The sequence below is a fragment of the Ranitomeya imitator genome, chromosome 2 (genome assembly GCF_032444005.1).
Source record: "Ranitomeya imitator isolate aRanImi1 chromosome 2, aRanImi1.pri, whole genome shotgun sequence".
NCBI lineage: Eukaryota > Metazoa > Chordata > Amphibia > Anura > Dendrobatidae > Ranitomeya > Ranitomeya imitator.
Window position 1 is genome coordinate 658,074,547 of NC_091283.1, and position 23,257 is coordinate 658,097,803.

At 45.7% G+C, this 23,257-nt stretch overlaps 2 protein-coding genes across 8 annotated transcripts in view; one reads left to right on the forward strand and one right to left on the reverse strand.

Annotated features, from left to right (window-relative positions):
* Positions 1-20,015, reverse strand: part of LOC138665459 (uncharacterized) — a 29,552-nt gene extending 9,537 nt beyond the window's left edge. For 2 of the 7 annotated variants that reach the window (XR_011318466.1, XM_069752968.1), the window contains exons 1-3: positions 19,933-19,998; positions 5,258-5,349; positions 2,991-3,105 (exon numbers count right to left, since the gene is read on the reverse strand). Coding sequence is in view for 5 of the 7 variants with exons in the window: in XM_069752968.1 (XP_069609069.1) it covers positions 2,991-3,085 (95 nt within the window). In the remaining 2 variants the exon portion in view is untranslated. Of the gene's footprint in view, positions 1-2,990; positions 3,106-5,257; positions 5,490-14,522; positions 14,689-19,932 lie in introns of those variants that run through there. The other 5 variants (XR_011318465.1, XM_069752967.1, XM_069752970.1 and 2 more) reach the window with 4 other exon arrangements.
* The window catches only part of LOC138665461 (ciliary neurotrophic factor-like), a 117,349-nt gene continuing 108,664 nt past the window's right edge, over positions 14,573-23,257 (forward strand). The window contains exon 1 of the mRNA XM_069752974.1: positions 14,573-14,618. The gene's annotated coding sequence lies outside the window, so the exon portion shown is untranslated. The remainder of the gene's footprint in view (positions 14,619-23,257) is intronic.

Below are 23,257 nucleotides of genomic sequence, written 5' to 3' on the forward strand. Positions count from 1 at the left end.
AACATTGCCCTCAGCCCCAGAATCAACGCAGAGCTCTACCGAGTGAGTGAATGAGCCTATTGTAATTGTCCCCTTAAAGGACAATTTGGAGGCAAACGTCGCCGTGTCTAGTGTACCTCCACCTACTACCACTAGACGCTGACGTTTCCTCGACCGCTGTGAACATCTGGTGGCAAGATGTCCTGACTTCTGGCAAACATGGCAGACCTTGAGTGCACGAGCGGTCCGGGACTTAGATCCCGCTCGTGAGACTTCCATGGCCTCATGTGACTCAGAGACCAGGACCGGAGATTCCAAAGGTGTGGCGAAGGTGGGAGCCAGCCAAAACCTCTGCCTACACTGGGCCCGCTCTAACCTCCGCTCGTGAAAACAGAGGTCAATACGGGTAGACACAGCTATTAACTCCTCCAGTGTGGCGGGAATCTCCCTTGAGGCCAGAGCATCCTTCACGTGGTCAGCCAGCCCCCTCCAAAATATAGGGATAAGGGCTTTATCCGACCACTCCAGCTCAGATGCTAGGGTGCAGAAGTGGATGGCAAAATGGCTGACCAAGGACGAGCCCTGAGTCAATGCCAACAGCTGGAATGCTGTATCATGGGTGACTCAAGGCCCTAAAAAGACCTGTTTCAGTGTGCTCACAAACAGGGGAGCACTCTGCACCACATGATCGCCACGCTCCCACAGCTGCATAGACCACTCCAACGCCCTGTCCGACAGGAGAGACACAATAAATCCCACCTTTGCCCGCTCTGTGGGGAAACGTGCGGCCAGGTGTATAGAGCACTGGCTCACGAAACCCCTACAAGATTTACTATCACCAAAAATGTTTTCTGGCAGCGGGAGGCGAGATAGAATCGGAACAGGGGTGGCCGTGGACAAGGTTGCTGCAGCCACTCTATCAGCCTGAACAGCAACTGCGGTAACATCCATAGCTGAGGTTGTGCGCTCGAGAGCAGCCAACCTACCCTCCGGCTGCTGGATGTACCGCAAGGATTGCGGTTTGTCCGCCATTTACTAGCTAGACCCTGGCGCTAGTATTATTTTAGGGTTGGCGGAACGCACCGAGTATATATATATATATATATGTATTAATAGGTGTGTTTGCAAACCGGGGTCCACCATGCAGGAGAGGAACCTGCTGCTGGCAAATGGCGGCGCTATATGCCGGTATAAGCGAACTCTGTTAACTCCACAGATTCGCTAGAAACAAGATGCTGTGCCCTGTTAACCTCACAGAGGTACACAGCTACCAAGCAAAGCAAAACTGTGGTCATGCAGTCAGAGAAGCAGGCAAACAACTCCTCACCGGAGGTGCCGGTAGTCTAGCGGCTTATTTCAGCCAAGGCCCTGAATACACACATACAAACTCCTCACCGGAGGTGTCGGCATTCTAGGGGCTTATTTCAGCCAAACTCTAACCACATCCAGACATGACCACACTGGCGCTAAGCTCATAGACTTTGGTTTGATACTAGCGCATGGCCGTGCGGCCATGCAAACTTTTTATAGCTGCAGCAACTTCAGGACCTTCCTAGAGGACCAATGGTAGTTTCTGCAGTACCTGAGCAACTTCAGGACCTTCCTAGAGGTCCAATGGTAGCTGCTGCAGTACCTGAGCATGAGCAATGAGAGGTCTTACCTTGGGCATGTTCAGAAGGAGAAAAGCAGGACTTAGTCCCAGAGACGTCTGCTCGCCGCTAACCAGTACTGGCTACAATAGCTGAGCCTGGAAAGGCAGCAGTAACCCTTTGCACAGTATCAGGCTGAGCGAGACGCTGGGACCAACGTCTCCGCTGAGCAGGCTCCACTGCGGCTGAAGCAGAATGGGAGACCGCAGCAGACATGGCTCGAGATTCCCCCTGTGCAGCGGCGGGAACTCGACTCCTAACAACACCTTACAGCTAATCATGGAATATTTAAAAGGAAAGAAACATCACTAATTAACTGGCAACATTGGCATACTATTATATTACCGCATTCGACAGGTGTGTCCCAATAGTTTTCTTTATTTAGTGTGCATGGTGAGCTTGGCAACCACAGTAAGACTTTTTTCCACTGACAGGCTGACTGTTAGGTACCCCATAAAAATGTTCCTAATTAGACTAGAAGCATACCTACAGAAAGCAGAGAGTTTTACATTATAAAGATGGAGCAGAAATTTGGGAGCTAGTTTATGTAGCGTCACAGCTACTCAATAGCTAGTTGTGTAACACAAGCCCTCCAACAAAAGCCAAACATTGTCCAATGTAGGCTGACTGTAGTCACTGAACCTCTCCTCCACATCATCATCTTTGTAAGGGAGGCCTAATTGGAACCTTATCCTAGTTTTGTGATCCCTATTACGACTCTTGCAAAATTCAGGTTTCCCAGCATAACTTGTTTCTGTCCAACACATGGATAGTTAATGGGATTCATAGGAGGGAATGATGGGTTTTTGGTCAATGGCGGAAAATGCCAGTGGGCATGATGTGCAGCAGAGGTCCCCAACGTTTCTGACCTTGAGAGCCACATTCAGCTCTGAGAGAGGGTCGCGAGCCACATTCAGTTCCCGCCCCCCTCACAATAGTGGCAACCAAAGCCTCCATTACAGGCATAATGGTAACCAGGGCTTTTCCACAAAAATCAATCACCTCAAAATAGTATACAAAGATCCATGGGTTCCTACAATACCCCCCATTCAGTATTCTCCTATAAAGCACTCCCAATACCCTGTCACATCCAGCTTCAAACACCTCCTCTGACAGGTGGTGTCATCTTGTCTCCAGCGTACCATACTTAAATCATCTCAAAACCCTTAAGACCAGTACATGTGCATGCAGATCTGCAAAATTCACCATTTTCAGATGTTCTCTTCATACCAGTTTACTAAATCTGCAGCTAATGCACCAAGCTGACAGACATGTGGGCTCCCGAGCTACAGGTTGGGGACCCCTGATGTGCAGTATAGGCATCTCTCTATGTTATACCAATACAAGGTCACATTTGCTCACCAGGATGTATTGTCAGCTGCTGCTGCATCTTCTTCATCAGAGCCAGAGGAATTGTATCCTGAGAGAAGCCCCAATGATGATGGAGTGGCGTTCATGGCTTGCTCACTGATGACACCTGCAGAACAACAGTATTCTTACTATTACAAGTTTGGCCCAAATATATATATCATACTGAAATGAAGAACACATACATTGCCCCGTGGAGCTGAACTGTCTGAATTTCCACTCTTTTGCATACTTCTACCTGCATATTTTAGCAACACGATCAATCTATATAGTTCTATAGCTCCTTTACCAATAGTCAATATTATTTTTTAGATATAATTTGTTTATACAGATTGGTATATTTGTCAATGCACTTGTTCAGAAGTTTTTTTTTTTTTTTTACAATGTATACTGCTGACCTGACAGACTCATCCAGATTGGAAATAAAATCCAGCCCTAGCTGACAGATGACAGCAGGCCACATATGTACTAAGTAATTAAAAACATGTTTTGCGCAAACACATATACACATGGACTACATACACAAAGATGGGTCCACAAGTGTTTGAACAGTGTCACACAATTTTTCAAATTTATCATCTGTACTAAATAATACAAATGTATTTGAAACAAAACAATCAATCCCTTCACCCCTGGGCAATTTTTTCGTTTTTTCTCTCCTTCTTTCAAGAGCCATAACTTTTTTATTTTACCATCCACATAGCTGAACGGGGCGTGTTTTATTGCGGGACATGTACTTTTGAATTACTGTACCTCATTCATTTTATCATGTGATGCACTGGAAAGCGGGAAAAAAGATCTAAATGTGTTGAAATTGCAAAAGAAAGTGCAATTCCACAATTTGTTGTGAGGGAGGGGTTATTTACCATGTTCCCTACATGGTAAAACTGACCTGGCAATATACGGTAATTCTCCAGATTGGTACGATTACGCCGATGCCAAACAGGTGTAGTTTTCCTTATTTAAGTGGGGAAATAAAATTCGGAAATTTATTAATCAAATAAATAAATAAATAAATAAATTGCTTGTGTCTTCATTTCACCAGACACAATGTTTTCAATTTTTAGGATATACATCTGTGAGAAGGCTTATTTTTTTTGCTGATGTTTTTACTGATACCGTTTTGGGGTAGATACGTTTTGATTGGCTCATGTTGTATTTTATTATAATGTTCCGGCAATCAAAAATTGTGATTCTCGTTACACCATTTACCGATCGGATTAACTGACTTTATATTTTGAGAGATCAGACGCTTATACAAACACATCCATTCCAAATATGAGTTTTTATTTTGTGTTTTATTTTTAATAGATAAAAAGATGGGTGATTTGAACTTGTGTGTTTTATACTATCAAATTTTTATGTGATGTGGCCGACCTCACTCAATGCAAGTGAACTGAACGAGAACAAACACGTCTAGTCAGAATGTGGCCGGAAGTATGCATATCACATACTTGCAGTCACATGATCACCAGGCCTTGTTGGTGGCACCGGAGAATTCTGACAGCGTTATGTACGAGGATTCACAAGTCACCAGTCTCAGAGAGTGACAGACTCCATGGATGGAAGGGTTATGACTGTTATTGAAATAAACGGTGGCTATTTTGTCAGATATGCCATATTTTTTTGGACTATAAGACGCACTTTTTTCCAACCAAATTTGGGACGATATGTGGGCGAGTCTTATCTGAATGTAGCTTACGGGGCGGGGAGTGCAGCGTCACAGGAGGCAGGGTAGCTGCTGCAGAAGTGGGGTGTTCCGATGCTGTCAAGCTGCAGGGCCTGAGCTGTCAGAAAATGTTGCCATTGAGCAGAGTCCAGGCACTTTCCCATTGCTTTCCCTGCGGTAGTCTTCGAAAAATGGCCGCAGATACAGATCTCAGCTCCCAAGATTTGAGTTGTTTAGTTATTATTATCAGATTACCCGCTCTACTGCATTACCAATACTACGTTTTTAGGAAAGGATTTCAAGGGGTGATATGAGTGGGATTTAGAATCCCTGTGTGGGAGGCAGAGGCGTAGCTAGGGTTTTGGTTCGGGGGGGGGGAAGTTTCTGAGTGGGCCCCTAACCAGGTAACCTTGATTATAACTGGGTGACGCGCTCTAATACTAGAGGAGAACCTCAGCAGATGAACGCACTATTATTGAAGATAATCCCTATATAAAGACCAACAAGGATGTTACCGCCATATGGTCAGTGGTAGATACCAGCCCTGCAGAACATATAAGAGATCACTGCACAGTTACAAATAATGTCTTACCGCTGATGTCCTTTCTGATGGAATCGTTCACTTTTCACGTCTTTTCCATCGGGCCCAGACCGACCTGACAACTTCTTCCAGCCAGGTCTCGTCTGCAGAGATTACAACAAAGACACATTTCACTTCTAATATTCCAGCCCCAACACCATCTATTCCCAACATGCACAAACTCCTTATCCTGCTGATATCCCAATACTGAGCCTCTGCTGCCGTATGTGTCCCTATTACTGCCCCTGATATCCCAATACTGAGCCGCTGCTGCCATGTGTCCCTATTACTGCACCCGATACCCCAATACTGAGCCGCTGCTGCCGTATATATCCCTATTACTGCCCCTGATACCCCAATACTGAGCCGTTGCTGCCGTATGTGTCCCTACTCCTGCCCCTGATACTCCAATATTGAGCCGCTGCTGCCGTATGTGACCCTATTACTGCACCCGATACCCCAATACTGAGCCTCTGCTGCCGTATGTGTCCCTATTACTGCCCCTGATATCCCAATACTGAGCCGCTGCTGCTATATGTGTCCCTATTACTGCACCTGATACCTCAATACTGAGCCGCTGCTGCCATGTGTCCCTATTACTGCCCCTGATACCCCAATACTGAGCCGCTGCTGCCGTATGTGTCCCTATTACTGCCCCTGATACCCCAATACTGAGCCGTTGCTGCCGTATGTGTCCCTATTACTGCCCCTGATACCAATACTGAGCCGCTGCTGCCGTATGTGTCCCTATTACTGCACCTGATACCCCAATACTGAGCCTCTGCTGCCGTATGTGACCCTATTACTGCACCTGATACCCCAATACTGAGCCTCTGCTGCCGTATGTGTCCCTATTACTGCCCCTGATATCCCAATACTGAGCCGCTGCCGCCATGTGCCACTATTACTGCCCCTGATACCCCAATACTGAGCCGCTGCTGCCGTATGTGTCCCTATTACTGCCCCTGATACCCCAATACTGAGCCTCTGCTGCCGTATGTGTCCCTATTACTGCACCCGATACCCCAATACTGAGCCGCTGCTGCCACATGTGACTATTACTGCCCCTGATACCCCAATACTGAGTCGCTGCTGCCGTATGTGACCCTATTACTGCCCCTGATACCCCAATACTGAGCCGCTGCTGCCGTATGTGTCCTTATTACTGCCCCTGATACCCCAATACTGAGCCACTGCTGCCGTATGTGTCCTTATTACTGCCCCGATACCCCAATACTGAGCCTCTGTGGCCGTATGTGTCCCTATTACTGCCCCTGATATCCCAATACTGAGCCGCTGCTGCCGTATGTGTCCATATTACTGCACCTGATGCCCCAATACTGAGCCGCTGCTGCCGTATGTGACTCTATTACTGCCCCTGATACCCCAATACTGAGCCTCTGCTGCCGTATGTGTCCCTATTACTGCCCCTGATACCCCAATACTGAGTCGCTGCTGTCGTATGTGTCCCTATTACTGCGCCTGATACCCCAATACTGAGCCGCTGCTGCCGTATGTGTCCCTATTACTGCACCCGATACCCCAATACTGAGCCGCTGCTGCCGTATGTGTCCCTATTACTGCACCTGATACCCCAATACTGAGCCGCTGCTGCCGTATGTATCCCTATTACTGCACCTGCTGTGTGGTTCTCTGTACCCTTTAAAGTAATGCCGGGTGCAAGTGCCCTAGAAAACAGTGCCCACATTTTGCCCCCTAGAAAGTAATATTGCCCTGTGTGCCCCTGTGATAGTCACAGTAACCTGATTTCCCCTATAACAATAAGTGGCTACTTTACATTTAATAATGTCCGGAGTCTCCCCTCTGTACAGCTCCCCTATACACAATATAATGCCCCCTAACTGTATAGTACCACCCACACAGTATACTGAGCCCTTATTAGCCTCCAAGCTGTTTGATGGCTCCAACACTGTATGATGGCCCCTCACTGTAATCCCCACACTGTATGATGGCCCCATAGATAACCTCCATATAATATAATGTGCCAGATAGTCCTCAATATAGTACAAGGCAGCACCCCCATAGGCAGACCCTGTAGTATAAGACAGTACCCCTATAGGCAGACCTTGTAGTATAAAGCAGCACATCCATTGGCAGACCCTGTAGTATAAGACAGCACCCCTATCGGCAGACCCTCTAGTATAAGACAGTACCCCATAGGCAGACCCTGTAGTATAAGGCAGCACCCCATAGGCATACGCTGTAGTAAAAGACAGCACCCCTATTGGCAGACCCTGTAGTATAAGGCAGCATCCCATAGGCAGACCCTGTAGTATAAGGCAGCACTCCAAAGGCAGACCCTGTAGTATAAGACAGTATCCCCATAGGCAGACCCTGTAGTATAAGGCAGCCCCCCATAGGCAGATCCTGTATATAAGGCAGCAGCCCCCAAATAGGCAGATCCTGTATATAAGGCAGCCCCCCAATAGGCAGATCCTGTATATAAGGCAGCACCCCCTAATAGGCAGATCCTGTATAAGGCAGCAGCCCCCCCAATAGGCAGATCCTGTATATAAGGCAGCCCCCCAATAGGCAGATCCTGTATATAAGGCAGCACCCCCCAATAGGCAGATCCTTTATATAAGGCAGCAGCCCCCCCGATAGGCAGATCCTGTATATAAGGCATCACCCCCCCAATAGGCAGATCCTTTATATAAGGCAGCACCCGCCCCCCCAATAGGCAGATCCTGTATATAAGGCAGCCCCCACAATAGGCAGATCATGTATATAAGGCAGCAGCCCCCCCAATAGCCAGATCCTGTATATAAGGCAGCAGCCCCCCAATAGGCAGATCATGTATATAAGGCAGCAGCCCTTCCAATAGGCAGATCCTGTATATAAGGCAGCAGCCCCCCCCCCAATAGGCAGATCCTGTATATCAAGCAGCAGCCCCCCCCCCCAATAGGCAGATCCTGTATATAAGGCAGCATCCCCCCAATAGGCAGATCCTGTATATAAGGCAGCCCCCCATAGGCAGATCATGTATATAAGGCAGCAGCCCCCCAATAGGCAGATCCTGTATATAAGGCGGCAGCCCCCCGAATAGGCAGATCCTGTATATAAAGCAGCAGCCCCCCCAATAGGCAGATCCTGTATATAAGGCAGCATCCCCCCCAATAGGCAGATCATGTATATAAGGCAGCACCCTCCCCCCAATAGGCAGATCATGTATATAAGGCAGCATCCCCCCCAATAGGCAGATCATGTATATAAGGCAGCACCCTCCCCCAATAGGCAGATCCTGTATATAAAGCAGCCCCCCCATACACAGATCCTATAAATAAACAATACTCACCTCTCTTCCTCATTGTTCCTGCGGCGCTCCCTGCTCCTGCTCATCTACTGACAGCGGGCGCCGGGCGGTGACGTTATCGCGCCCACTGTCAGTGTGGGGGATGATAGGAGATGGATGATGGGAGAAGGAGCGCAGCGCAGCACTCCTACCCTCATCAATGCAGTGAGCTGTATCAGCTAGATGTCGATACAGCTCACCTTGTGATAACGAGCGGGGGGGGCCCACTGCTGGCAACGGCCCCCCCCCCCCCCCCCCGCCGCTGCTGCCTTATATAGAGGATCTGCCTATTGGGGGGTTGCTGCCTTACATACAGGATCTGCCTATTGGGGGTGCTGCTGCCTTATATACAGGATCTGCCTATTAGGGGGTGCTGCCTTATATACAGGATCTGCCTATTGGCCGTAGCCGGGCACAACTAATCAGCGAAGCGTGGTTCAAATCCCGCGCCAATTCGCGACCGGACTGCGCCTGCCGCTGATTGGTCACGGCTGGCCAGCCGTGACCAATCTCTGAAGCGGTGTTTAAATCCCGCGCCAATATGGCTGATTGGTCGCGGCTGGCCGGGCACGACCAATCAGCAAAGCGTGGTTAAAATCCTGCGCCAATTTGCGGCCGAACTGCGCCTGTTGCTGTTATTACTTTATGCAGCCACAATATGGAATGATCCAACTGTAAAGAGGCATAAAAGGTGGACGCTATTACTGTTTGAGGGCAGAAATGGTGTACCTTACTACTGTATTGTAACCACTTCGGAGGAGATATAACTGTTGTATTTGAGAACAAAGACAGATATTACCACAGAATGGGAGCACATGAGACATATGCATTAATATTGTTTGAGGGCCATTTTATATGATCTACAGAGCTCCTCTGTTCCACGGTCACTGATAGCAATATTGGTGCTAGTACTGTGGTTTTTGATAATCAGCATGGTGGTAATATATGGACTGGTCATGGTGTGATGGTATTAGTCCCCTTTATGTGGTTTATTATTGGCATATTATATTTGGTATAGTGGACTTTGTTCAGTAACAAAATGGTGATAATTATTATTTGGTAAATATATGAGTATTTAGAAGTATTACTTAGAAAATTATATTATTGATGTGATGATTGTGGAATTTATATTCTTCTTCTTTTTTTAAATCACCACTTCAGCATTTTTTTATTTTATTTACTGCTGGAGTGATACTTCTAATTTAATGTCCCTGACCCTACTCTTATGCCCACCTGCCAGTGTCTTCACCTTTTATCTCCACTGCTCTCATAGGTCTCTAGCAGTTTGTGACCTGCCGGATCTATGAGAGCGCCGTTCTGGCTATCATAGACTTGCATTCAGAGCTTATGATGCAACTTCTGACTTCCCACCAGTCAGAAGCTGAAGTCACAAGATGGCGCCGTGAAACCGGAGCGGTGTCGAAAAAAGGTGAAGACACCGGAAGGCGAGTATAAGACCGGAGGCACAGACTTTACATTAGTAACACCATTCTATGACTGAAAAAAAAACTGCTGGTGCTGGAGTGGTGCTTTAACGGGGAGAGAACACATCTGTTTTCTAAAATCTAGAATGCTAAAGAGGCACATACAGCTGACCAACATAGGACTCTAGTTACGCCTTGGTATTATGCATTCACAATATTGCAGAATCTACAGATTTTACAGCACACAGAGATAAGGGTACCGTCACACTATGCGATTTACCTACGATCACGACCAGCGATATGACCTGGCCGTGATCGTAGGTAAATCGTAGTGTGGTCGCTGGGGAGCTGTCACACAGACAGCTCTCCAGCGACCAACGATGCCGAGGTCCCTGGGTAACCAGGGTAAACATCGGGTAACTAAGCGCAGGGCCGCGCTTAGTAACCCGATGTTTACCCTGGTTACAAGCGTAAAACTAAAAAAAAACAAACAGCACATACTTACATTCTGGTGTCCGTCAGGTCCCTTGCCGTCTGCTTCCCGCACTGTGACTGCCGGCCGTAAAGTGAAAGTGAAAGCACAGCCGCTGTGCTCTGCTTACTGTATACTGTATAATGGCCACACATGATTCTCAATACTGTATAATGGCCACACATGATGCTCCATACTGTATAATGGCCACACATGATTCTCAATACTGTATAATGGCCACACATGATGCTCCATACTGTATAATGGCCACACATGATGCTCCATACTGTATAATGGCCACACATGATGCGCCATACTGTATAATGGCCACACATGATGCTCCATACTGTATAATGGCCACAAATGATGCTCAATACTGTATAATGGCCACACATGATTCTCAATACTGTATAATGGCCACACATGATGCTCCATACTGTATAATGGCCACACATGATGCTCAATACTGTATAATGGCCACACTTGATGCTCAATAATGTATAACAGCCACACATGAAGCTCAATACTGTATAACGGCCACACATGATGCTCCATACTGTATAATGGCCACACACAGTTCTCCATTCTGTATAATGATCCCACATGATGCTCAATACTGTATAATGGCTACACATGATGCTCCATAGTGTATAATGGCCACACATGATGCTCAATACTGTATAATGGCCACACATGATACTCCATACTGTATAATGGCCACACATGATGCTCAATACTGTATAATGGCCACACATGATACTCCATACTGTATAATGCCCCCTTCCCATCTTGTATGCATGGCTCATCTCCCCCCATCCTGTATGCATGGCTCATATCCCCCCTCCTGTATGCATGGCTCATCTCCCTCCCATCCCATATGCATGGCTCATATTCCCCCCCCACCTGTATGCATGGCTCATAGAAGGGGGGGGCGGGTACTTGACCCCTACTGCTACTCTGCACCCTTTATGAACTATACCCACCACTCTGTCTTCCTTTATGAACTACTAGATGGTGGCCCGATTCTAACGCATCGGGTATTCTAGAATATGCATGTCCACGTAGTATATTGGCCAGCCCACGTAGTATATTGCCCAGCCACGTAGTATATTGCCCAGTCACGTAGTATATTGCCCAACCACGCAGTATATTGCCCAGTCAAGTAGTATATTGCCCAACCACGTAGTACATTGCCCAACCACGTAGTATATTGCCCAACCATGTAGTATATTGCCCAGCCACGTAGTATATTGCCCAACCACGTAGTATATTACACAGCGACGGAGTATACAGCACAAAGCCACGTAGTATACAGACTTAAACTAAAAATATACTCACCTTCCGAAGGCCCGTTGAAGTCATCATCAAAATCATTATATACTCACCTTCCGCCGCCTTTCCCGCTCCTCGCGACGATCCGGTGACCGCTCCATGCAAGCGGCAGCTTCTGGTCCCAGGGTTGGTATGAGTGCAGGACCTGCGATGACATCGCGGTCACATGGCCGTGACATCATGGCAGGTCCTTCTCGCATACCATCCTTAGCACGGGAACCTGCCGCTTGCATGGAGCGGTCACCGGAGCGTCGCGAGGAGCGGAAAAAGCGGCGGAAGGTGAGTATATAATGATTTTTAATTTTTTTAAATTATTTTTAACATTAGATCTTTTTACTATTAATGTTGCATAGGCAGCATCAATAGTAAAAATTTGGTCACACAGGGTTAATAGCAGCGTTAATGGAGTGCGTTACACCGCGGCATAACGAGGTCCGTTAGCGCTGCCATTAACCCTGTGTGAGCGGTGGCTGGAGGGGATTACGGAGCGGGCGCCGGGCACTGACTGCAGGGGAGTGGAGGAGGCACTAATCGGACTGTGCCCGTCGCTGATTGGTCGCGGCAGCCATGACAGGCAGCTGGCGAGACCAATCAGCGACGCGGGATTTCCGGGACGGAAGTTGCCGACAGACGGAAGTACCCCTTAGACAATTATATATATAGATGGCCTTCACACTAAACTTCTCCACACTGCCCCTCTCCTTCATGCGGTTTCTTCTCCACTGGTTTCTCATGCAGTTTATATATGTGCACAGTGCCTCTCCACACTGTCCCTTTTCGACTCTCCGCATCTCCACACAGCCCCCCCTACGTACTGTCCCTCAAATATTGTGCAAGCACACTACATTAAACCAGGTGTCTCAAACACTTGGCCTGCATGCGGCCCCCGAGGTTCTATTGTGCGGCCTTAGGGCACCTGAGATGATTGCGGCCCGGTCCAGTGGCCGCTGATGTCAGCGTTCCTTTTCAACTGAATGTGCGTCCTCCGGCTCCCCACTGCAATACCAGTACCACCCAAATCGAGGCTGGCGAATGACATCATCATCTCCGTCGTGGCTACGCATGATGTCACTGCCATGCTCCGCCCCAGCTGTGAAGGACGTAGCGAACATGGTTTGCAGAGGGAGCGAGATCAGCTTAGAATTTTGTGTGTGTGTGTGTGTGTGTGTGTGTGTATATAGAGTGACAGTGGGAAAATCAGCTGGCATGTTCCCACGCTGAAGAGTTCATTTTACGTCAGTCCGCCAGGGAGCGCAGCTTCAGTGACTTCACCGCTAGTCACTGAAGCTCCGCTCCCAGTGTTTCATTCATTCACCAGTAGTTTACAGCCGGGACCGGTCGCATTAGCAGCGCTCCCGGTTGTAAACTGTGAATTCCCCTAGATATGGATTACTGCGTGGGACTGACTGTACGCCGGACAGGTATGGGATATTGTTGGTTTATTTTTTTTACATTTTTTCCAGGAGATCGAGGGCTTCACTTGGAATGGCAGAGTAATAAAGATGGAAAAAAAATTTATATTGTTATATTTGATTAAAAGACTTTTTTCTGTGTGGTGTGTTTGATTAACCCTTTAACAACTATAGGATTAGTAATGGAAAGGTGTCTTATTGACACCTCTCCATTACTGAGCTGGCTTAATGTCACCTTACAATAGGAAGGTGACATTAACCCCTGATTACCCCACTGGCCACCTTTACAGGGCAAGTGGGAAGAACTGGGCAAAGCTCCAGAATTGGCACATCTAATAGATGCGCCTTTTCTGGGCAGCTGCAGGCTGCTTTTTTAGGCTGGGGGGCCCATATCTATGGCCCCTTACCAGACGGAGAATAGCAGCCCACACCTGTGAGTTTTGCCGGGTTGGTTGTAAAATATAGGGTGACCCCCATGTCAGTTTTTTCTTTCATTCATTCTCCCCTGCTGCACGCTGAGCAATGGAGAACGGATGACAGCCGGCTTCAGTACCACAAGCAGGGGAGCAGCGCTTCCTGCAATGCTGCTTCCTGGGGGCCGTCCGTGTGGTCCTGATGCAGCACACGGTTGCCACACGGACACAGATATCTCCAGTATCGGAAATATCAGGACGTGTGAAACCGGCCTAAGTAATTGGGTATGGAGCAGATCTCTTACATCGTGCATCGGCAACAAGGCCTCCCGAAAGCTACACCCCTTGTGAATCATTTGCAGGCTGGCAATGTGGTGTTGCCATGGCAGTTGGGGTCTTCCTAACAGGAGATGTTTCATTAAATGTGCATATGTGCAGGGTGTTGTCTGAACAATCAAGAAATCACAGCTTTGAGTCTACTATGGAGAGCTAAAAAAAATTGATTACTGAAGTATTAAAAAAAAGATTAAAAAAACATGCAAAACATGTTAATTATTACAAAATGCCCAACCAAGGTTTTTTACTTTGACATTTGTCAATGAGGGATAGATGTGAGAATACCATACTTATCAGATGGCCAAGCAGTTCTATAAATATCGTCAGATTCAGCGACTATTCATCAAATGTATATGGCCATTTTCAAAGTCGCCTTTCTGGAAACTGATAATCGTCAGTCTGCCAACAGAAGCATGTTTTCAGCCTTTCTAGGTAGAAATATGGCTCCTAATTTAACAATAGCAGGCGCCATAATTCCATATTTCAGACAGAAATGTGCATGTTCTCCTAGCTCATCTACAGTAGCAGTGCTGTCACGGTGCAGTCAGTAACAAGAATGTCATATAGTGACTCACCACTAAGATCCTCGCAGCCAACAGGAGTGTCCTCCAGGCTCTGGTCTGCAGCTATACATCGGACAGCTCGGCAGTGAAGGCTACATCCCTGATGCTGTGAGTTTAATTATGCAATTCTTGAAAAATGCTGCACGGCTTACCACCCACACAGCATGTTCAGGAATTATTCTCTTAAATATCCTATTCAACCATTTGAGATCTGTTTCTGTGACAACAAATACCGGTATGTCTTCCGATACATACTATGCATGTCTGCAAAACCAAAATGAATTTGCTATTCAGCATTCTGGAGAAGCAGAGTCACAATCCCTGTAATGCAGAGAAATTACATTTAGCAATGTTTGATAGCAGTTTCACCAGACAACAGCCACAGGTTGCAGACCACACACTATAGAACCTGTTCATAAGTAATGACATAGCAGTCTGAACAATGCGTGCACAGAAAATTGCCGCTCCCAGCAAACTACTAATCAACCAAGTCAGAGTCCACTGATATCATCTACGGAGATGTAGACATTGATTTTAATCCTATATGACTATTAATCTAATATGTTTTAATTAAAACGTCCCTGCCATAATCTAACTGCTCAATTGTTTTTGCCTGCTTCCTTTTTTATTACGTTCTATTTGAGAATCTCCAGTTCATTATGGGATACTCAAAGAGGACATCATCAGAGGGCACAGGCTGCTGTCACTACACAGAAACAAATTGTCAGTGACATCTATTTCAATGGATGAGATAGTCTCTGCTCTTCTGAGCATGTGTCAGTTGTCAATTGTTTTCAATGCACAGTGACAGTGCACTCCCACACCAGCTCTAATGAGAAGTGACAAGCCGACAAGAGAGTGCACTTTCAGTGCACACCATAAGGAGAGAATGTGGAAAGGAGGGAGAAGAGAGACCAGGCTGCCCCAAAAAGGTTTTACCACCACAAAATGAATGAGATTTGTAAAATTGTAATCACAAGTTTGTTTTTATCTTGCATAAATCAACCTGTGGTGCATTTTTCTTTTTCAAACACTGCATGTTAATTTTTACAGCAATTTTATCTGCTGCAGAGTTACCAATTTCCTTAATTCATTGATAAGAATAAAGCCAGTTTCTCTCGTCTGTGAAAAAAGGACCATGTTTGGCACGACCTCATATATGCCAATAAGGCAGTTAACTCAGGTGAGGAGAAAGTGGTCAGACTGGATATTCCGATCCAAACACAGTCAGTGTTTCACATATGTGTATTACAAATATCATGGTCCGAGTACAAACCACGAGGTACAAACTGGTTACAGATGTTCTGACGTGAACTCAACAGCCTCAAAGGAATGTATGAGGTTATAGAGTCCAGGATAGTCAACCAGCAGCCTATCTGTATATCTCAGTCCCTACACCCTAATTTGTTGGACGTGTAAAACCAACCTCAACTGATTGTGCCTATTGATAACAATAAGACAGATGTCTTGGTGGAAGGATATTGGAGGCTTACAAAAGACTGAGTATAGATAACTCCCAGCTGAAATGCAATGACCTCTTCATTGATTTTCACTTCACTGTGTAGCAAGAAAAATTTCCCAACTGACCATGCAGACATTCAAGAAAGGAGGACAGAAAGGATGTACCTACAGAGAAATAACTACATCTTTTATACCACCTAAAGAAACAAGGTATGATGTGGGGAAGAGATAAACAGAGTGGTCATAGACTAGCGCACTGACGCCCTATGGACACTGAGGGATCAACACTAGAGAATATGCTTCCTTCATTGACAAACCACACACAGAGTTAGTTTCAAGATAGGGCTACCGTGTTTCCCCGAAAGTAAGACCCTGTCTTACATTAATTTTAACCCAAAAAGTCCCACCCTGTCTTACTTTCGGGGGAGGTCTTACATTAGCCGAAAAAAAAAAATGACAATTTCTTTTTAACCAATAAATTAACATTTATTAACATACCATACCATACCATAACAGTGCCGTATCCCACTGCACACAGCCCCATACCCCATAACAGTGCCGTATCCCACTGCACACAGCCCCATACCCGATAACAGTGCCGTATCCCACTGCACACAGCCCCATACCCCATAACAGTGCCGTATCCCACTGCACACAGCCCCATACCCTATACAGTACATGTTTCCCTACTTGGTTTTTAAATGCTGGACGTTTTCCTCTGCGGTGCGGCTGTGGGTGCGGAAGGCCTGTGCTGCAGGGAACGCTGTGCCAATCAGCAGGGAAACAGCGGTGACGTGGGGCTGGGGCGGCCAATTACAGCCCGAGCTGCTGGGCCAATCAGCACTCGAGCTGATTGGCCAATCAGCGCTCGAGCCGGGGGCCGGCGGTGACGTGGGGAGCAGGGGCGGCCAATGAGCTGTTGAGCTGGGCAGATTGCGGGGTTAACACGGCGAGTTAACCCCATGAGCGCTGGACCCGCCCAGCTGCACCTGAGGACACCTCTGGAGCCTGGGGACCCAATGGGGGACAGCGGCGGCCCAAAGGTAAGGGCCTTACATTTCACAGCGGCCCCCCCAACCCTGCCTTACATTCGGGGGAGGCCTTACATTGGAGGACCCCCCCCGAAACCCCCACCCTGTCTTACTTTCGGGGGGGTCCTACTTTCAGGGAAACACGGTAGATGTTATCTGAACCCTCCATAACCCTTCTAGTAAGCTCGCCTTATTGGCACTGCTTCTATAGCGTGGCTGGCATGACAAAATGTTGCATGTAGCATTGTATGGTCCGCTATAAATTTTCTGGAACACTAAATTGAGGGTAACAAGCACTGAAATGGTTAATTTACTTTTATAGAAGAGGAAAAGGAAGATTACTGCAGAGTCACAAGGCGTTTTGGATCTTCGCTTTGAATACTAGGCACCCACATTTAAATTTGAGGCCCAATCTGATGTATTATCAGTGTTTTCCTGATTATTGTTCAGAATACCTTTTTATTATTATTGAATTGATTATTAACGTTTGTTCATGTGGTGCTTCTCTACCAATAGTTATATGTGATGTCACGTAATTGGGGTGGATATGTTGTAGTGCTCATGTCTAACTACCTTGTAGGTTTTTTAACACTGAACATGTAGTCTGAAACAAGTCAGTGATTTTGAGCTTGCTTGAAAGGTGTTGGTGTTTTTTTTTTTTGTCATCATGTGAAGAAATAAAGCATGTTTATATAGAGGTGAAGGAGAACCAGTTTATTTTATTTCATTACTTTTACAGAATTCATCATTAACAATAATAATGAGAATAACTTAATTGTATTGGTACAGACCATTGTGATGATTAGATGTAAAGTGGTCCATTTTTCACATGCCTCTAAAGGAACCCATAAAAAAAAGAAAAAGTTTAACACGAACAATCGTAAATGCCACCGGTGCCACTGACTGTGCTGGTGATATTTTTCAGAGACACTGGTCAACAAACGAACCATCTTCCTGGTTAATAGTCTTTCAATGAAACATTGTTCATGGTCAAACTTTTTCTTTGAATAAAAGATTTAGCAACAGACTTCTCAAATGATAAAGGTCTGTGAAAAATGTTGCTACAGTCTTTGTTGATCAACTTCAGCAGTGGAGTCACATCTACAGTGCCCGTAACAACTGCAGCTAATCACTGGACTCAGGAGTGTGTGCCATCTACACTGCCAAAATTGCTGAGCCCAGCGATTGGCAGCAGCGGTACAATCTACCTAGACATTATCACTGTCCTTGATTAACAAAGGCAAGACCAGCGGCAGAAAGGCCTGGCTCTACCCGGGAGGATGAGTAAACCACAGGTTTTTTATTTTACATGCCTGCAAGCCTATAGAGTACATGAGTGTTGAAACAGGACAACCCAATTCATGTTCATCAACTTTAATCCAACTTGTAGAGGTGCCCTTTGGGGCACATTTTATGAAGAAAAATACTTGCTAATAAGTCCCTACCTCCTACAGTCCAATATCAGGGGAGTAAGACATCCTTAATGATTCTTGGTGTGCACAAAAAAGCTCTGCTGATCATGTAGCTGCATGTCAGAAAGCATGCCTGATAACAGAGGTGGAATCGGGTTCATTTTGGAAGCAGCCATTATGTGCCACACTAGGAAACAGCCTGAGCATCTGCCTTTGCAGCCTGTCACCTCTAGTAGATCTGGCATCAGGATACAACTGATGACCACCTTTTCCTGGGTGCCTCAAGAAAACCTAACCGGTTTGTCCACTACTGGACAACACCATATTAATTGGCCCAAGGAAATATAAAAAAATAAAAACACTCTTTTCACAATCCATTACCATTCCAACTATGACAAAGCCAATGTAAAATGTCAATTCCACACTATTTATAGCTGATCTTTCTGCTCAAATTTAACATGAATGTTTGCTGTAGTGTCTGGATGATATTTGGTAAAATGCCATCTACCTGCACATGAACATAGCCTTACAAAAGAAGAAAGGTTACTAGTGGCCCTTTTTTGTCTTTGTGCCACAAATTAATCAAACTGGCACATGTGGGGTGATGAATTTTGCATCGAATATGCTGTTTTTATTATGTCTTTTACCTTTTTGCACACTTTTACAGTAAAACGTCACATGATTCTTTAAAATGTTGCACATAACGGTTCAACTGCACAAAAATAAAATGAGGCAGATTAGCCTAGTTTAAGTTCTTTGTTGAACTAGGGGCATATAGGGAAAGTGAGGGCGCCCACACCTTATCCAAGGTGCCAACCTCTGCTGCCAGGCGGGGAAGAGATATCGGACATCTCAGGGCTTCAGAGGCCACATGACCTAGATTTTATATTGCTCCATAACATAATTAGCCCACCTGTCCTTCCTGGCATTGTGATCGACGTATTATTTATCATGACTCACGTAACAGGAGACACTAGCGGCAGTGTACGGGGGTATTGACTAGTCCGCTTGGAGTCGTTCAGACCTTGGATCAATCGGTCTGATATCCCCGGCCTTCTGTGTCTTTGGAGGATTGTTGTGCACTGAGGGCTTTTTCTAGGTGTCATATTGACAAATATGAATATTAGGGGTTATGTGTACGCAGTAAGCCGGCCCAATGACGTTGCCAGGCTGCACTGGTCTATGCCCTCACCCCAGTGCCCTACACCCTCTCTTCATTGCCTGAGGTAGGATACAAAGTAGCAACACTTGGCTCTGCCAATGCAAGTCGCTCATACACATTGCAAGATGCAGTTTTACCACACATTTCCAACACTAATACATTGCTACATCTTTCCTACACATCGGCATGAAGCCCCCCAGAGTGCAACACAAGTGAGGTCTCCCGCCACCCCACCCTGCACTAGTCACATGTGCCTGCATAGTAACACTGAGGCCGCGCTCCCGAGCGTGCAATAATAACCGCCGCTCACTGCGCCCTATGACCTACTCTGCGCCCATGTCTTCTTTTTTTTTTACCTTTCCGTTTTCCTGTGATGTTTGTCATTAAATAGCGGCGGCGCCCTCCGATGACGTCATCACGGGGTCATGTGCTGCCAGCTGGATGGGCGTGGCTTCTGATAGACGCTGAAGTGAAAAGCTTACGTCACTGACCGACAGTAGGTGCCGCAGGCGGTCGTCACGTGACTTCTGGGCTGCACTGGGCTGGACTTACAGTAATGAGGCAGTAAATTATAACCCCCCACACACATAGATACATATAGTGAGTGCGCGACCCCCACACCTCTCCGACACACTGTGCTGCACACAACCATCATCTATGTCACTACTTATATATAGCACTGATACATACTAATGATATATGTATCATATACAGCTCCGGCAAACATTAACCCCTTCATGACCCAGCCTATTTTGACCTTAAAGACCTTGCCGTTTTTTGCAATTCTGACCAGTGTCCCTTTATGAGGTAATAACTCAGGAACGCTTCAACGAATCCTAGCGGTTCTGAGATTGTTTTTTCGTGACATATTGGGCTTCATGTTAGTGGTAAATTTAGGTCAATAAATTCTGCATTTATTTGTGATAAACACGGAAATTTGGCGAAAATTTTGAAAATTTCGCAATTTTCACATTTTGAATTTTTATTCTGTTAAACCAGAGAGATATGTGACACAAAATAGTTAATAAATAACATTTCCCACATGTTTACTTTACATCAGCACAATTTTGGAAACAAAATTTTTTTTTGTTAGGAAGTTATAAGGGTTAAAATTCGACCAGCGATTTGTCATTTTTACAACGAAATTTACAAAACCATTTTTTTTAGGGACCACCTCACATTTGAAGTCAGTTTGAGGGGTCTATATGGCTGAAAATACCCAAAAGTGACACCATTCTAAAAACTGCACCCCTCAAGGTACTCAAAACCACATTCAAGAAGTTTATTAACCCTTCAGGTGCTTCACAGCAGCAGAAGCAACATGGAAGGAAAAAATGAACATTTAACTTTTTAGTCACAAAAATTATCTTTCAGCAACAATTTTTTTATTTTCCCAATGGTAAAAGGAGAAACTGAACCACGAAAGTTGTTGTCCAATTTGTCCTGAGTACGCTGATACCTCATATGTGGGGGTAAACCACTGTTTTGGCGCACGGCAGGGCTTGGAAGGGAAGGAGCGTCATTTGACTTTTTGAATCAAAAATTGGCTCCACTCTTTAGCGGACACCATGTCACGTTTGGAGAGCCCCCGTGTGCCTAAAAATTGGAGCTCCCCCACAAGTGACCCCATTTTGGAAACTAGACGCCCCAAGGAACTTATCTAGATGCATAGTGAGCACTTTGAACCCCCAGGTGCTTCACAAATTGATCCGTAAAAATGAAAAAGTACTTTTTTTTCACAAAAAAATTCTTTTAGCCTCAATTTTTTCATTTTCACATGGGCAACAGGATAAAATGGATCCTAAAATGTGTTGGGCAATTGCTCCTGAGTACACCAATACCTCACATGTGGAGGTAAACCACTGTTTGGGCACATGGTAAGGCTCGGAAGGGAAGGAGCGCCATTTGACTTTTTGAATGAAAAATTATTTCCATCGTTAGCGGACACCATGTCGCGTTTGGATAGCTCCTGTGTGCCTAAACATTGGCGCTCCCCCACAAGTGACCCCATTTTGGAAACTAGACCCCCCAAGGAACTAATTTAGATGCCTAGTGAGCACTTTAAACCCTCAGGTGCTTCACAAATTGATCTGTAAAAATGAAAAAGTACTTTTTTTTCACAAAAAAATTCTTTTCGCCTCAATTTTTTCATTTTCACATGGGCAGTAGGATAAAATGGATCATAAAATTTGTTGGGCAATTTCTCCCGAGTACGCCGATACCTCATATGTGGGGGTAAACCACTGTTTGGGCACTCGGCAGGGCTCGGAAGAGAAGGCGCGCCATTTGACTTTTTGAATGGAAAATTAGCTCCAATTGTTAGCGGACACCATGTCGCGTTTGGAGAGCCCCTGTGTGCCTAAACATTGGAGCTCCCGCACAAGTGACCCCATTTTGGAAACTAGACCCCCCAAGGAACTTATCTAGATGCATATTGAGCACTTTAAACCCCCAGGTGCTTCACAGAAGTTTATAACGCAGAGCCATGAAAATAAAAAATAATTTTTCTTTCCTCAAAAATGATTTTTTAGCCTGGAATTTCCTATTTTGCCAAGGATAATAGGAGAAATTGGACCCCAAATATTGTTGTCCAGTTTGTCCTGAGTACGCTGATACCCCATATGTGGGGGTAAACCACTGTTTGGGCGCACGGCAGGGCTCGGAAGGGATGGCACGCCATTTGGCTTTTTAAATGGAAAATTAGCTCCAATCATTAGCGGACACCATGTCACGTTTGGAGAGCCCCTGTGTGCCTAAACATTGGAGATCCCCCAGAAATGACACTATTTTAGAAACTAGACCCCCAAAGGAACTAATCTAGATGTGTGGTGAGGACTTTGAACCCCCAAGTGCTTCACAGAAGTTTATAACGCAGAGCCATGAAAATAAAAAAAAAAATTATTTTCTCAAAAATGATCTTTTAGCCTGCAATTTTTTATTTTCCCAAGGGTAACAGGAGAAATTTGACCCCAAAAGTTGTTGTCCAGTTTCTCCTGAGTACGCTGATACCCCATATGTGGGGGTAAATCACTGTTTGGGCACATGCCGGGGCTCGGAAGTGAAGTAGTGACGTTTTGAAATGCAGACTTTGATGGAATGCTCTGTGGGCGTCACGTTGCGTTTGCAGAGCCCCTGATGTGGCTTAACAGTAGAAACCCCCCACAAGTGACCCCATTTTGGAAACTAGACCCCCAAAGGAACTTATCTAGATGTGTGGTGAGCACTTTGAACCCCCAAGTGCTTCATAGAAGTTTATAATGCAGAGCCGTGAAAATAATAAATACGTTTTCTTTCCTCAAAAATAATTATTTAGCCCAGAGTTTTTTAATTTTCCCAAGGGTAACAGGAGAAATTTGACCCCAATATTTGTTGTCCAGTTTCTCCTGAGTACGGTGATACCCCATATGTGGGGGTAAACTACTGTTTGGGCACATGCCGGGGCTTGGAATTGAAGTAGTGACGTTTTGAAATGCAGACTTTGATGGAATGCTCTGCGGGCGTCACGTTGCGTTTGCAGAGCCCCTGATGTGCCTAAACAGTAGAAACCCCCCACAAGTGACCCCATTTTGGAAACTAGACCCTGAAAGGAACTTATCTAGATGTGTGGTGAGCACTTTGAACCCCCAAGTGCTTCATAGAAGTTTATAATGCAGAGCCGTGAAAATAATAAATACGTTTTCT